This window comes from Marmota monax, unplaced genomic scaffold (assembly GCF_021218885.2).
Source record: "Marmota monax isolate L192 unplaced genomic scaffold, Marmota_monax_Labrador192_F-V1.1 WCK01_AAM20220418_F8-fsc00196, whole genome shotgun sequence".
NCBI lineage: Eukaryota > Metazoa > Chordata > Mammalia > Rodentia > Sciuridae > Marmota > Marmota monax.
This window is the reverse complement of record NW_026694390.1, coordinates 1,525,569-1,541,698: the sequence shown is the minus strand read 5'-3', so window position 1 is coordinate 1,541,698 and position 16,130 is coordinate 1,525,569. Positions and strand designations below refer to the sequence as shown.

Below are 16,130 nucleotides of genomic sequence, written 5' to 3'. Positions count from 1 at the left end.
TCATTTTTTCGAGAGAGACTATGAGGATAATACAATAGAACTGATTAAATATTACAAAAAATAACTTTTAGTTGTGATTATCTAATTATTTTTTTAATATTTACTTTTTAGTTGTAGTTATCAATACCTTTTATTTTTAGTTATTAATGTACCTTTATTTTTTATTTATTGATATGTGGTGCTGAGGATCCAACCAGGTGCCTCGCACATGCTAGGCGAGCACTCTACCGCTAAGCCACAATCCCAGCCCTATCTAATTATTTTAAAAACTAATACTAAATGTAGATTAAAAGTAGGTATATACTCAATAGTAAAAACATGCATCCACAAAAAATCTTGGACATAATCTTCCTGATCATATTAATGAGAACATAAAGTCCACCAACTAATGAATGGACAAACAAAATATGGTATATCTCATCATTAGGTATATTACTCAGTGATAAAACGTAATGAAACTTACCGCTGGATGCCAGCTCCTCCAGAGGCTGAGGCAGAAGTACCATGACTTCAAAGCCAACCTCAGCAACTTATCGAAGAAGCCCTAAGCACCTTAATGAGACCCTATCTCAAAATAAAATATAAAAGAGGGCTGGGGATGTGGCTCAGTGTTAAGCATCCCTGGGTTCAATCCCTAATACCATAAAAAATTAATAATGAAACAATTATGGTCTCCAACATGAATGAACCTAAAAATGTGGTAGGTGATTCCATCTGTATGAAATAGCTACAATAGGATTATTCACAAAGAGGTATTATAGGTTAGGGAGCCAAGCATAGTGTCAAATACCTGTAACCCCAACAACTTGAGAGACTGGACGGGAGGATTTCAAATTTGAGACCAGCCTCAGCACCATACTGAGAACCTGATTCAAAATTAAAAATAAAAAGAGCTGGGAAAGGGGCTGGGGATGTGGCTCAAGCGGTAGTGCGCTCTCCTGGCATGTGTGCGGCCCGGGTTTGATCCTCAGCACCACATACAAAGATGTTGTGTCCGAAGAAAACTAGAAAATAAATATTAAAAAATTCTCTCTCTCTCTCTCTCTCTTTAAAAAAAAAAAAAAAAAAAAGTATCTATGGGGCTGGGGCTGTAGCTCAGTGCTAGAGCGCTTGCCTAGCATGTATGAGGCACTGGGTTCAAATCTCAGCATTGCATATAAATAAATAAAGGTCCATTGACAACTAAAAAAAAAAAAGAGCTGGGATGTAGCTTAGAGACAATATGCCTCTGGTTTCAACACCCAGTACCAAAAAAAAAAAAAGAAGGAAAAATTTAGTAAGTGACTTAATGTATACCAGCTTCTTTCCTCCAATGATGAAAATTTCTGAAATTAGTGTTAATGGTGACACAACACTGTATACAAATCGTAGAATTTAAAAGCTAGAATTCCCATCGTTTGGGAGGCTGAGGCAGGAGGATCACTAATTCAAAGCCAGCCTCAGCATCTTAGCTAGGCCCTGTAGGCCCTGAATCTTCCTGATCATATTAATATGAAAACATAAGTTTTCATATTAGCAAGTTGTTCTAAATAAAATATTTTAAAAGGCTGGGGAGGGCTGGGATTGTAGCTCAGTGATAGAGTGCTTGCCTAGCACGTGTGAGACATTAGGTTCAATCCTCAGCACCACATAAAAATAAATAATTAAAATAAAAATAAAATAAAGGTACTGTGCCCATCTACAACTAAAAAAAAAAAAAAAAAAAAAGCTAGGATATGTGACTCAGTGGTTAAGTGCCCCAGGGTTTAACCCCTGGTACTAAAGCAATTTAAAAAAAAATATTTAAGTCTAGAATTGTCAATTTTAAGTTACTTAAATTTCTACATCAATTTTTAAAACAATGTCTAATCCCCAAAGTTATTACTTTTTAATTACTTTTCATTTGCGTAAGCAAATGAAAGAATATTTCATTATTTCATAGATATACTTAATGCTGTGATATACTTATGCTGTGATTGTTAATTATTCAGCTAGAGGGCTAGGGGTGGGGCTGTGGCTCAGTGGCAGAGTGCTTGCCTAGCATGTATGGGGCACTGGTTCAATTCTCAGCACCACGTATCAATAAATAAAATTTTATTGACAACTAAAAAATTATTTTTAAATAAAAAAGAAATAACTCAGCTAGAGGTCACACAAATAAATCCTCATAATAGCAGGCTTTGTCCAGATGCAATGGCATACACCTGTAATTCCAACTACTCAAGAGACTGAGGCAGTAGCAGTTTGAGTCTAGCTTGTGCAATTTAGGCCCTGTCTCAAAATTAAAATTAAAATAGAAAAGAGCTGGGGTTATAACTCAGTGGTAGAGTATTCTTAAGAAACTTCCAGGCACAGTGGCCTGTGCCTGTAATCCCAGAAGCTTGGGAGACTGAGGCAAGAAGATAGCAGTTCAAAGCCAGACTCAGCAATGGCGAAGTGCTTAGCAACTCAGTGAGACCCTGTCTCTAAGTAAAATACAAAATAGGGCTGGAGATGTGGCTCAGTGGTAGAGTGTCCTGGAGTTCAATCCCTGATATCAACAAAAAAAAAAAAAACACTGAAGTTGGATTAGAGATGTACATCAGAGCATTTGCCTAGCATGCAGGAGACACTTAGCTCAATACACATCTCTGGGATGGGGGGTACTGAGAGCTAAGTGTAATAGCACAGGTCTTTAATCCCACCTATGGAGGAGTCTGATGGACAACAAATGAAAGTTCAAGGACAGCCTGGCCAACATAAGGACATCAGGTCTCAAAGGAAAAAGTGCTGGGGATATACCTCAATTGTAGTAGATAGGTTAGACTGTAGAAAGCCTGAGTTCAATCCCCAGAATGAAAGGAAGAAAAGACCAAAGAAACAAACTGAGGTTTAAGTGTGGAATGTAGCTCATCGGTAGAGCCTTTTTTTTAAAGAAAGATTTAATTTTATTTATCCTTTTTTTTATATTTATTTTAATTTTTTTAATGTGAAATTGAGGATCAAACCCAATGCCTCACACATATTAGGCAAGCACTCTACCAATGAGCTATAATCACAGCCCAGTGATAGGGTGATTGACTAGCATGGGCAAGGCCATGGGATCAATCCTCAACACTACAAAAGAAATACAAACCCTAAGCTCATCTCCATGGTAAAAAAAGTGACAAAATTTAACATTCCTTCATATTCAAATACTCAACATTTTAGTTGAGAAAGACACTCTCTCAACCTGATAAAAGTCATAACACATATAAATTCATATTTAATGATGAAAAACAATGCTTTTTCCCTAAACAATACAAGCATATCCATTCTCATTAGGTCTATTCAACATCACCCTGAAAGTTTTGAATAGGTCAATCAGATAAGACAAAATAAAACACATAAAGGGGGTTCAATCTCCAGCATATTAAAAAAAAAATCTGAAGGCATGAGAATTAGAAAGGAAAAAGTAAAACCAGTTCAAAGATTAATTCAAAGATGATCTATCTTGTACATTTAAAAAATGTAAAAAAAAAAAAAAAAAGCCAGGTGTGCTGGTGTACACCTGTAATCCCAGTGACTCAGGAGACTGAGGGAGGAGGATCACAAGTTTGAGGCAAACCTCAGCAATTTAGCAAGGCCCAGGGCAATTTAGTGAAACCTTACCTCAAAAATTAAAAAAAATAAAATAAAAAGGGCTGGGATGTGACTCAGTGGTAAAGTGTCCATGGGTTTAAAAATTCCTGGTACCAAAAAGAAAAAAAAAAAAATCCAACACAAGCATGCACACAAAAAAATTAAGGTAAAGTGTTGTCATGTGAAGTGGCATATGCTTCTGATCCCAGAGAATCAGGAGACTGAGGCAGGAGGATCCCAGTTCAAAGCCAGCCTCAGTAACTTAGTGGGACTACATCAAAAAAAAATTTTTTTTAAAGGCTAGGATATAACTCAATAGTAGAGCATCCCTGGTTTCAAATTGATCATGTACACTGAAAACTTGTACATTCACATACTACAGTGCTATCTACTATATAGGTATAAAAAAGGAATGAGGGCTGGGCTTATGGCTTAGCAATAGAGTGTTTGCCTAGCACTTTCGAGGCCCTGGGTTCGATCCTCAGCACCCTGTAAAAATAAATAAAATAAAGATATTGTGTCCAACTACAACTAAAAAATAAATATTAAAAAAAAAAAAAAAAAAAAAAAGGAATGAGGGCAAGAGTTATAGCTCAGTCAGTGGTAGAGGACCTGCCCAGCATGAAAGAAGCTCTGGGTTCAATCCCCAGCATCAAAAATTTGTCATTGGAAAAGTGTTAACCATCAGGCATAAGAAATGGAGGTTTTGGCCTATAGTGGCATATACCTATAAACCAGCAACTCAGGAAGCTGAAGCAATAGGATCCCAAGTTTGAGGCCAGCCTCAGCAACTTAGCAAGACCCTGTCTCAAAAAATAAAAGGGTTAAGAACCCCTGGCTTCAATCCCAAATAACAAAAAAAAGAATGGAGGTGTTTTCTGACCAGGCATGGTACAAAGGTCATTTTATTGGTAAACTATAGTTACCCTGCTGCACAATAGCACATCAGAACTTCAAATTCCTAACTGCAACTTAATACCTTTTGATCAATCTTTCTCATTTAATTAAAAATAAGTTAGTAGGACTGTGGATGTGGCTCAGTGGTTAAGCGTGCCTGGGTTCAATCACCGGTACCAAAAAAATAAAGAAAAAAGTTTAGAAATGGAGGTGGTAGCCAGCATCCTAGATTGCCCCAAATGATACAGGCATCATGGTATATATGCACTATGCATTCTCCTTCATCTGCTTTACAAAGAGAAAGTGTCATAAAAAAAAATACTGAGGCAGGAGATGTGGCTCTGTGGTAGAGTGTCTGCATGGCATGCACAAGGTCCTGGGTTCCATCCCCATCACCAAAAAAAAAAGATACTGGGTCTTGCCAGGCATGGTAGCACACAACTGTAATCCCACTGATTCAGGAAGCTGAGGCAGAAGGATATCAAGTTCAAAGCCAGCCTCAGTGATTTGTGAGACACTCACTGTACAAAATAAAAAATAAAAAGAGCTAAGGATTTGGCACAGTGATAAAGCTCCCCTGGGTTCAATCCCCAATACCACACAAAAAAGAAAAGAAAAGAAAGAATGAATGAATGAAAGGCAGGCAGGCCTTCAGTATATAAAACTATATGTTGTCAATTTACAATAATTTTTTTTTTTAAAAGATGTCCAGGGATGGAGTTCAGGAGTTGGCTGGCCAAGTTATGGGCCAGGCCCTGGGTTCAAACCTCAATACAGCAAGAAAAAAAAAAAAAAAAGAAATGCTTTTGGATATAAAATTCCAATGACAATTAGTGTGGTATTAATATCTGTTAATTTCACTGGGTACAGACATAACATTCACACCACCTACTTTCACCAGGGAGCCCTAACAGCTCCAATTACAGCATCAAGAGAAATTATAGATGACAAGGGGAATACATCCTCGTAATTTATAAAGAAAGACTACTGTTAGACTCTTCATGGTATATGAGGGGATATCACATAACCAGTAATTATTTCTAATTTAATTTAATGTGTTAGTATAATTGTTCACCCTCCAAATTAGATTTTATCCTTCTAGCCATCTTCAAGAGTATTATAATATCTTACATAATGTCACTGGAGATATAAAAAGAACTTTAGAGGCCTTAATAAAATAATTTCACCTAATAACAGCAACAAACACTAAAATCTGTTCCAATTTTTTGAGGGTAAGTCAATATGTATTATTTTACTGGTGCTCTAACAAATTTTCTTTTTTTTTTTTTTTAGAGAGAGAGAGAGAATTTTTTAATATTTATTTTCTAGTTTTCGTCGGACACAACATCTTTGTTTGTATGTGGTACTGAGGATGGAACCCAGGCCGCACACATGCCAGGCGAGCGGTTGAGCCACATCCCCAGCCCCTCTAACAAATTTTCTAAAAATGAAAATATTATTTGAATATACAGTTTACATATAGTCTTGAAAAAGAATGTAGAGGGGGCTGGGGTTGTGACTCAGTGGTAGAGCGCTTGCCTACCATGGCCAAGGCCCTGGGTTGGATCCTCAGTACCACATAAAAATAAATTAATTAATTAAAGATATTGTGTCCAACTACAACTAAAAAATTAAAATTAAAAAAAAAAAAAAAGAATGTAGAGGGGCTGGGGTTGTGGCTCAGTGGTAGAGCACTTGCCTAGGACATGTAAGGCACTGGGTTTGAATCTCAGCACCACGTATAAATAAGATAAAAGTCCATCAACAACTAATAAAACTATTAAAAAAAAAAAAGGAAAAAGAATGTAGAGCTAGCTATGGCAACACATGCCTAAAATCCCAGTGGCTTGGGAGGCTAAGGCAGGATATCCTGATCACAATGTCAAAGCCAGTCTGAGCAACTTACCAAGGCCCTGAGCAATTTATCAAGACCCTATTTCCAAATAAAAAAGGATGAGGATGAGGTTCCATGGTACAGCACATCCCTGGGCTCAATTCCCAGTACCTAAATATATCAGTAATATGGGTCAGGGATACTCAGTATTTAAAAAAAAAAAAAAAATCTTATGTTCACCCAAAAACTTGTACACTAATATTCATAGCATTTTTTTTAAAGAGAGAGTGAGAGAGAGAGAATTTTTTAATTTTTTTTTTTTTTTTAGTTCTCGGAAGACACAACATCTTTGTTTGTATGTGGTGCTGAGGATCAAACCCAGGCCGCACGCAAGCCAGGCAAGCGCGCTACCGCTTGAGCCACATCCCCAGCCCCAGCATTTTTTTTTTTTTCTGGTACTGAGGATCACACACACCACTCTATCACTGAACTACTTTCCCAGCATTTTTTTTTTTTTGAGACAAGTCTCACCAAATCACTGAGGTTCACCTCCAACTTGTGATCCTCCTGCCTCATCCTCCTGAGTCACTGAGATTTCAAGAATGAACCACTGTGTCCGGTTTATATAACTTTTTTTAAATTCCACTTACATAACTTTTGTGCATGTGGTGCACTGGAAACTGAATCCAGGACCTCCTGCATGTTAAGCAAGTAGTCTACCCTAAGGTTCACCTCCAGTCCAGAACATTTCTAATAGAATATCAAGAGTAAAAAATGTGCTAGGTGTGGTGGCTCATGCCTGTAATGCCAGGAGCTCAGGAAGCTGAGGCAGAATTTTGAATTCAGAGCCAGCCTCAGCAATTTATCAAAGCCCTAAGCAACTTAGCAAGGCCCTGTTGCTAAATAAAATACAAAAACTGCTGGGGATGTGGCTCAGTGCTTAAGAACCCCTGGATTCAATCGCCAGTATCAAAAAAAAAGGGGGGGGGGGGTTGGAGGGCAGAGTAAAAATGGGCCAGGTGCACTGGCCCATGCCTATAATCCCAGAAACTTGGGAGGCTGAGGTTGCAGGATAGCAAGTTCAAGGCCAGCCTCAACAACTCAGTCAGGCCAATAACAACTTAAAGAGAGACAGTCTCAAAATAAAAAGGATTGGGAATGTATTTTGTAGTAATGCATTCTGGATTCAATTCCCAGTACCAAAAAAGAAAGGTGGGGCACTGAATTTGGGCTTTGTTAGGAAAAAGGATAAAGGAGTGAAACATTAGAAGATATAGCTCTCTCTTTTTTCCCCCCTCCCTCAGTGCTAGGGAGGGAACCAAGACCCTCCCACATGGTAGAGAAGCACTCTACCCTACCAGTGGTGGTACACTACCAGTGCTGAAGGCAAAGCCACAGCTGTAAACATGAAGAGTCTAAAGATAGTCTTTCTTTTATTTGAGACAGGAAATAATTTTATATAATATAGACTGATGAATATGACTAAATGATGATAAGCAATAAAGACCTGACACTACAATGGGAATAAAGAAAGATTAAGGGGATTTATAATATTTAGCAAAAAAGCATAAGAATTCAATTTTGTAGTATGCCATGAGGTTTATCTTTATACCTTTATCTCCTGACAACCCAATTCCTACCAGAAACCTATCAAAGAATGTTCAATATCCATAGTCTACTCTCTTACTGGCATGGATCTGCTCAAATGATAAATAACTACTCTATGGAGTTCTCACTGATTACTCAAGGCATGCCTTCCTCCATACTTGCAAAGTACTATCTATATAATACCTACCAGATCATTTAGCAATGTTTAGTGACATTTTTATATTTATCTTCACCACAAAGAAATTACTTAAAAACATACTCTTTTGGTGGTTTTTTGTTTGTTTGTTTGTTTTTGTTTTTGTTTTGTTTTGTGATGCTGGCAGTTTCTGGCAAAAAGGAGGCACTCAAATGTTTTATTTGTTTGTTTGTGTTCATTTATTTATTTATTTGTTTGTTTGTTTGTTACTTGGGATCAAATTCAGAGGCGCTTTACCACCGAGTTATATCCCCAGACCATTTTTAATTGAGACATGGTCTCAACAGTTCCTGAGGCTGGCCTTGAACTTGCAAACCTCCTGCCTCAGCCTTCCAAGTCACTGGAATTACAGGCATGCACCATTATGCCACACCTAGCTCAAATGTGTTTAAGTTGTCAATGAATATTTATTTATGTGCAGTTCTGAGAATTGAAGCCTGCGCTTCACCCACAAGCTAGGCAAGTGTTCTACCACTGAGCTATAACACCAGCCCTCAAATATGTTTTAATCATATGTGAATAAATGACTCTAAGGTTTCCAGTCCGAAGATGAACAGGAAATTATATAATTATTAACACAAAGGAAACACAGGTTTGGCAATAACAGATGGGTTCAAATTGTTAATATTACATTTTAAGTGAATATGACTTAAGATTGAAGAGAAGGGTTAGAATTTCTTGATCTGAAGCTTCAAAGACAGGAAAAAATTTCACAGCTGGGTGTGGTGGCTCACACCTGTAATCCCAGTGACTCAAGAGGCTGGAGGCAAGAGGATCACAAGTTCAAAGCCAGCCTCAGAAACTGAGTAAGACCTTGTCTCTAAATAAAATATAAAAAAAGGTTGGGGACATAGCTCAGTGCTTCAGTGCTCCTGGGTTCAATTCCTGGTACCAAAATAAATAAATAAATAAAAGAGTAACAGCAAAGTAAATGAATCAAAGTAGGTAAGACTACAGAGAAAGAGGAAGAAAAAGAAAAGAAGTAGTCAAACTGCTGCAAATCTAGTACAGCAAATATGAGAATGATGTCATTTGTAATTTATTAAAAAACAGTTTCAGCAAAGTGGATATAAAAGCAAAGCTAAAACATTAGGGAGAAATAAAATAAATGCCTGTTTTGAGAACATCACCTATAAATGGGCACAATAACTTCAGGAGTTATAAGACAGGGTAAGATTCCTTTAAATGTTCCTTGTTTTCCCAGGAAACGGTAACATAATGGAGAGACTGAGAACATAGATCCTAGAGGAAAAGAGTAATTATAAAACAAAATCTTTTTAAAAAAGTGTCAGAAAGCAGATCAACAGAGATAATGGAGAGATCAATTTTCTTCTAAGAAAGATGGAGTTGGCATGGCGCACACCTGTAATCCCAGAGACTTGAGAGGCTCAGGCAGGAGGACTGAAAGTTCAAAGCCAGCCTCAATTTAGCAAGGCCTTCCAAACTGTCCCCAAATAACTCAGCAAGACCCTATCTCTAAATAAAATACAAAAAAAAGGGTTGGGGATGTGGCTCAGTGGTTAAGTACCCCTGAGTTCAATCATAGGTACCAAAAAAAAAATAAAAACTTGCCACCCTCCTACCTCAGCCTCCTGCACTGCTGGGATTGCAGGTGTGCACCATTCTGCCTACCTTATGACACACAAGATTATAAAGACCCAATGAAACAATATAGAACAAAGTAGTTAATAAACAAGAAGCTGTAGCTCTGGGGTCAATTCTTCTTCAAGGTATTATCTACACATACTATGCACAAAGCCTTTGTACACTGGGAGGAATTAGAAGATTACATATAAGAACAAGGTCAGGATTATAAACTGTAATGACAGCCAGATACAGTGGCACGCGCCTATAATCCCAGCAGCTCAGGAGGCTAAGGCAGGAGAAACACAAATTCAAAGCCAGCCTCAGCAAAAGCGAGGCACTAAGCAACTCAATGAGAACCTGTCTCTAAATAAAGTACAAAATGAGGCTGAGGATGTGGCTCAGTGGTCGAGTACCCCTGAGTTCAATCCCTGGTACCCCAAAAATAAAATAAATCGGAATGATAATCATTTTATATCACTGTACAGAGAAAATAAATGAAGAGGATCAGGAGGCATATAATGCAGTGGTAGAGAGTCTGCCTGGCATGCACAAGACCTTGGGTCTAATCCCTAGCACCACCAAACAAAACTTGAACAATACCAGAGAGTAAAATGAAGAGGCTGCTCCTTTGTGACAGGATGCAAACGGTATGCTTACAGATTGTCTTGATTTATGTATCTTTTTCTAATTCTAGACTGGGTTTACAACCATAATAACTACTCCTTCCCACTGTCTAGAGAAAGAATCTTATAATATTACAAACAGAATAAAAGACAATATTACTAAGGATTTTCAAAATTCCTATCCCTGAGCATAGGCTCCATACCTGAATGAACTTCAAATGTGAACAGTACAGGGGGCTGGGAATATAGCTGAGTTGGTAGAGAGAGTACTTGAATGCACAAAGCCATGGGTTCAATCCCCAGACCACAAAAAAAAAAAGTGAATACAAATGTCAGTAGCATATGGTGACAGCTGGGCATAATCCCAGTAACTTGGAGGCTGAGGCAGGAGGATCACAACAAAGCCAGCTTCAGTAACTTAGCGAGGACCTGTGAAACTCTGTCTCAAAACAAAAATAAAGGGCTGGGGTTGTGGCTCAGCTTTCAATCCTCTTGCCTCAGTCTACCAAATAACTGGGATTACAGGCATGTTCCACTGTGTCCAGCCTACAATAAATTTCAACATGAACCCAAGAAAAAGATTTCTCTCTCCAGAAATGGTGGTACAGGCCTGTAATCCCAGCCACTCTAGAGGCTGAGGCAGGAGGATTACAAGTTCAAATAAAATTTAAAATAAAAATAAAATAAGCTGGGGATGTGGCTCAGTGGTTAAGCATCCCTGGGTTCAATCCTTGGTACCAAAAAAAAAAAAAATCTGTCACATCAGCTGTCAGAGTTTTGTTTTGTTTTGTTTGTTTATACCAGGGATTGAACCCAGGGCTATTTTTCCACTGAGCTTTTTTCCCCAACTTTTTCTATTGTTAAGACAGGGCCGTGCTGAGTTGCTCAGACTGTTTTCAAACTTGAGATCCTCCTGCCTCAGCCTCCTGGGCTGCTGGGATTACAGGCCTGTGCTGCCACCACCATCAACCCCCCACTGGAAGGTTTTCAAAACAGCCTATCCACCTCAATGTGTCTGGAACAATACAAACTCATGATAACCACCACAGCAATATTTTTTAAATCTGCAACTGCCAAACTTAAAAAACCAGATTATTAAAGTATATTTAAATAAGTTTAAGATATGAATCAACAGAAACAAACTCAACATACCCACATTCTCCCTCTGAAACTATGAAGAACAGTAGGGATGTGTGCTACAGTGAATGTTTAAGGCACTCAAAACAATCATTACATATTATCAAAATCCTTCTTATAGGGCTGGGGATGTGGCTCAAGCGGTAGCGCGCCCGTCTGGCATGCGCGCGACCCAGGTTTGATCCTCAGCACCACATACAAACAAAGATGTTGTGTCTGCCGAAAACTAAGAAATATTAAATTTCTCTCTCCCTCCCCCCCTCTCCCGCCCCCATTCTCAAAAAAAAAAATCCTTCTTATAAAATCTTCATAGTATGAGGGATTTGTTAGCCGAAAAAATATCTTCTTGGTGACACTACCTCTGACCCCGACAATGTGATATTTAGAGAGAAACAAAATCATATTTAAAGCTGAAAGAAGCAGGAATCTTAGAAATCAAAGTACTTTTGGATTTTAGAAGTGATGAAACCAAGGCTAAAAGAAGTCAACTGATCATTTAGTTAAATAAAGAGGTCAAGAAATTTTACATTAAGTTCTAATAAATAATCACCTTATCATTTACCACCCTTTAACAGTATTACAATACTGAAAAAACCTCAAGTGAGTTCTTCTCCATTTCCTTACACATACACATATAAATATGCTTAAAATTTTAAAATTAGGAAAGATTAAAGAGTCTACCCTAATGGTGGCAACCATCAAAAGCCTAAGACGTTCTAGACCTTCACAAGTAGTTCGGAAAAATTAACCTCATTTAAATTGACATATCCAGGAAACCTTTTTCATCTTAGCCATTTTCAATCTGTACTCAAAATGTACTTCAACCTACAGCAAATCACCCACTAACAGAAAAAAACAAGCCATGCCTTTATGTGGAAACAGGACTCTGAAGTAAGGAACTGGTTCACCTATATTCATGATACTAGCAATACCAAGTTTTTGTTTTTTCTAAGAGATAATAAAAAGTATACCCACATCTTGAAAACTTAAATTTGAACTCAATCAAATGCCCTTATAAATTTATCATTTAGCCAATCCTCAATGGAGATTTATTGGGAAAAGCTAAAAGAAACCACTCATAAGACAGATAAATTTTAAAATCAAAGTAAAAGTTCCCCCATTAAAGCTTATCATTAGCTTTCAGCTGTGAACTGATAACCAAAAACAAATTAGTTTTAAGCTTCCCTTTAAGTGGCCTGTGTATATACATTCATGTATATATTTAAGTTGTACCAAAAACTGCTTACAAATGGCAATTCCTGTGAAGTAGATGATGATGAAGTTCCAGGTAATTCTAGCATGTTTCCTAATGTACTGGTGCTGGAGTCTGGATCATCCTGAAAAGATAAATTTATTGAGTTTAATTGCTCTTCTATGGTAACGTTTGTATCTCCTAGTGAAAAGGGGGCTGGGAGAAGGGCTGTTTTTTCATTGCTGCCGTCCACTTCACTTCTTTGCTTATTTTTCTGCGTTTCAGTTTGAGGAGCTAATGGCAAGAATGGCGATTTGACTGCACCGTGTCTACTCTCTGTTGTGCTGTCTTGTTCACTTCCCATGGCCATTTCTACACCATTCTCTGATTTAGGCTCATAATTGCAGGTGGCATTGGTCTGAGTTTCCTCAAAGATCTCCTCTATACTCTCATCCTCTGTGACTGGCTGTTCTGGGTCCATTTCAGAATCTACATCGTCCACACAAGTAAAATTCTCAAAGTGCAGAAAGCCATTCTTGATCGTCTTTGTTACTTTTAACTGGAGTTCAGGGGAGTTATTACAAGAGGGTTCCTGTTTCATAGCAAGTGCTGTTGGACCACCAGGACTCAAGGAAGTGCAAACAATTGGCGACTGAGCTCTTGAATCACTTTTCTCAGGGTCTTGAAAGGATTCTGATCCATCAGCAGACCCATTTAAATATTCTACATTGATCATGGAGGCCAAATCCTGTAGTCTCCGCAGTGGAATGTAACAAGATGGAGAATCTTGTCCATAAGCATTTTGGGATGTTCCACTGGCAGCCGATAACTGCATAGTACACCCATTAAGTGGCTCAGAAAAATTGGATTGACCATTACCGAAAGGGCTGTCCTTGTCTGCAGGGGCATCTAAATTCACTGGATTGGAAAAGGGCAGCAGACAATTTCTTCTAGATAGTTCACAGGTCTGATCCATCCTGGGCCAGCATCAACCTGGAATCCAAAAACACAGTAATTAATCTGAGTTAAGAAGGCCATCTGACTCTTCTCTTCAAAATGGCAGCCATTTCTCAAGGCCTAGTGGCCTCTATGCTTTTCTGCTGTACTTCCAAGGGTGTAAAAAGTTCTCCTGGCTGAAGGTGGAAAAATGGCCTCAGTGAGCCTCAGCAAACTCCATCTTTTAGAAGCTGGGCAACTCCTGCCACATGGAAACAGCCCGTCCCTTTTTCCTGCACTGCAGACTGGTGGATACTTGGGTTAAACTAAAATTAAAATCCCGTTGGCGATCAAAATTCCTAAAAATCTCAAAACAGGAATTGTCCTCGTCCTCCCCCGCCCGGGGACCAGCGGCCGGATCTCTTGAAGGGAGGGGGCTACGGGATTCCAGAGGGGCTTCAGGACCCTGCACAAAAAGGTACCCCTCCTCCTTCCTGGCTCGCTCGGGCGCAGCGGTCACAATAGCGCTGCACCCTGCGCCTAGCCGGCGCCGGAGCCTTTGCAGCGGCAGTGCACAGGCCGCGGGCGAGTCGGCCGAGGCGGGTGCACCCCGGAGTTCGCCTTCCTGACTGCAGGCCTGCCCTGTCCACAGCTGCAGGGCCCATAGGCCAGGACGCGGCAAAAAGAGAAACCGAGGCGGCCGGTGAAGCCAAGTCAGGGTAGCAGCAGCTGCTACAGCTTGACAAACATGGCTGCTGCCGACGCCGACACCGCCTGCCCGGGCCGCGCTCCTACCCGCAGCTGCGGCAGCACCTCCCAACAGCGCGGATCATACTCATCAATATTCAGCAGCAAGCAAAGTTTGCTGCCGGAGGGCAGCCGCCCCCGCGCCCCCCAGCCGGCTACCTGTGGGAGGCGTAGGCCGAGGTGCGCGCGGGCGGCCGGCCGGCCGGCGGGACATGGGCCGCGCGGGGAGGAAGTTCGCGGCAGCCGGGCCAGCTAGGCCAGAGCCTGGCTGGTAGTGATGGAGGCGGGGGAGGGGGCCCGCAGTTGCAGCGCCGTCGGCCACCAACCCCCGCGCCGCACCCGGCCCTCCCCAGAGCCCCTCACCTCACGGCCACCACCATCTTCCCCGCCCGGTCGTCTCCTCCCTCCTCGCGCCCGCCCGCCTGCCGCCCACCCCAGCGCACTAGTTACCGTGCCCCGCGCCCCCTCCCGGGCCAGCTGGGGGGAGGGGGTGACCCTCATTACACTGGGGCGCGAGCGGAGCGGTGGGGAGAGAGAGGAGCCGCTCGCCGCACCCCCCTCCCCCCGCGTCTCTTCAGGGAAGGCAGTGAGAGCGAGCTGCCCCGGCCTATTCCGCCGCCGCCGCCTCCTCCTCCTCCTCCTCACACCCCCACCACGCGCGCCCCCGCGGCGGCTCGTGCCACCGAGCGCCTCGCGCCGGCCCGCGTGCGACTGAGGCCCCAGGTGCGCGCGCACCCCTTCCCCCACCGCGCGCGCGCTCCCACGCCTCACTCTTCGGGGTTCAGGGCGGGTGAAGTCGGGCTCGCGAGTGCGCTGCCCAATCAGCAGAGCTGCCGCTGCCGCCCCCTCCCCTCCCCCTGCGCTCCCGCTCGCCGCCCGGGCCTACGGGCCGGCCCCGCAGCCCGGGCGGGGCCTGAGGCAGGCTCTCTAGGGGCCTCGCGCGCCTCCCGGGAGTGTCCGGGCCTGCGGGCGTCGTGGGTGGCATTCCGATCCCCTCACCTACCTCAGGGCGCTGCGCCGGCACGGGGCCGCACACGGCTACAGTACCTACCCGTCTCGAACCCCAACCCCGGCGGCACCTGGCCCGGCTGAGGCCTGTCCAACAGCCCATGCAGCCCGGCTCGGGCCCGCGTTAGTCCCGGCCTCCATCTTAGGTTACAGCCCGGGCTCCCCATCCACTGGGCACCTGCCCTCAGCCGCCTCCTTTCGGCCCAAGGCCAAGGAAACCCCCCCTCCTGACGCAGGGCTCACCTGGGGGTTTGGGCTGGGGTCTTCGAGGCCTCAGGCCCCGAGCAGGCGCGGCCGCAGGTGAACCCCCTGCTCGGCCGCACCCCAAACCCACACCACCACCACCACAGACCAAGCTGATCAGAAAACAAAATGGAGGCAGCAGCTCGGGTCTGCCTCCCTGAGCCAAGCCTTTGCAGCCTCAGGGCTCACTCCTGCTGCAGGCTCGACGCCCGCGAGGCAGACGGCTGTGTCTTCCGAGGCGCCGCGGACAGCCGCCCTAGAGCAGTGCAGATGGCCCGGGAACTCGGCCCTGCGGTCTCCACAGCCCCTCACCCACCACCCTTTCCCTTTCCCCTCCCCCCTAGTCTCTCCCTCCCCCTGCCCGGCCGTACGGGGTGAGCGGCTCCGGGGAGCCGGGTCGGGTTACCCGCTCGGGCACTGCCCGCTCGGCCGTGGCCTCAGCGGAGAGATGAGGCCATGCGACCCCAAAGCTAAGCCCACCCCCCGCATCAGAGCCGGACTGCAGCCTGACAGGACGCCCGCACCTCGGCCTGCAGCGGTGCG

The 16,130-nt window shown here is 42.8% G+C and overlaps 1 protein-coding gene across 11 annotated transcripts in view; it reads right to left on the bottom strand.

Annotated features, from left to right (window-relative positions):
* Nsd1 (nuclear receptor binding SET domain protein 1) overlaps positions 1 to 16,130 on the bottom strand; it is a 142,364-nt gene extending 126,234 nt beyond the window's left edge. Inside the window, exons 1-3 of one of the 11 annotated variants that reach the window (XM_058586628.1) lie at positions 16,112 to 16,130; positions 13,533 to 13,646; positions 12,709 to 12,798 (exon numbers count right to left, since the gene is read on the bottom strand). In XM_058586628.1, the coding sequence (XP_058442611.1) occupies positions 12,709 to 12,798; positions 13,533 to 13,562 (120 nt within the window). In that variant the 5' untranslated portion in view covers positions 13,563 to 13,646; positions 16,112 to 16,130. Of the gene's footprint in view, positions 1 to 12,708; positions 14,337 to 14,495; positions 14,612 to 14,786; positions 14,960 to 15,107; positions 15,127 to 15,587; positions 15,854 to 16,111 lie in introns of those variants that run through there. The other 10 variants (XM_046468034.2, XM_046468036.2, XM_046468033.2 and 7 more) reach the window with 10 other exon arrangements.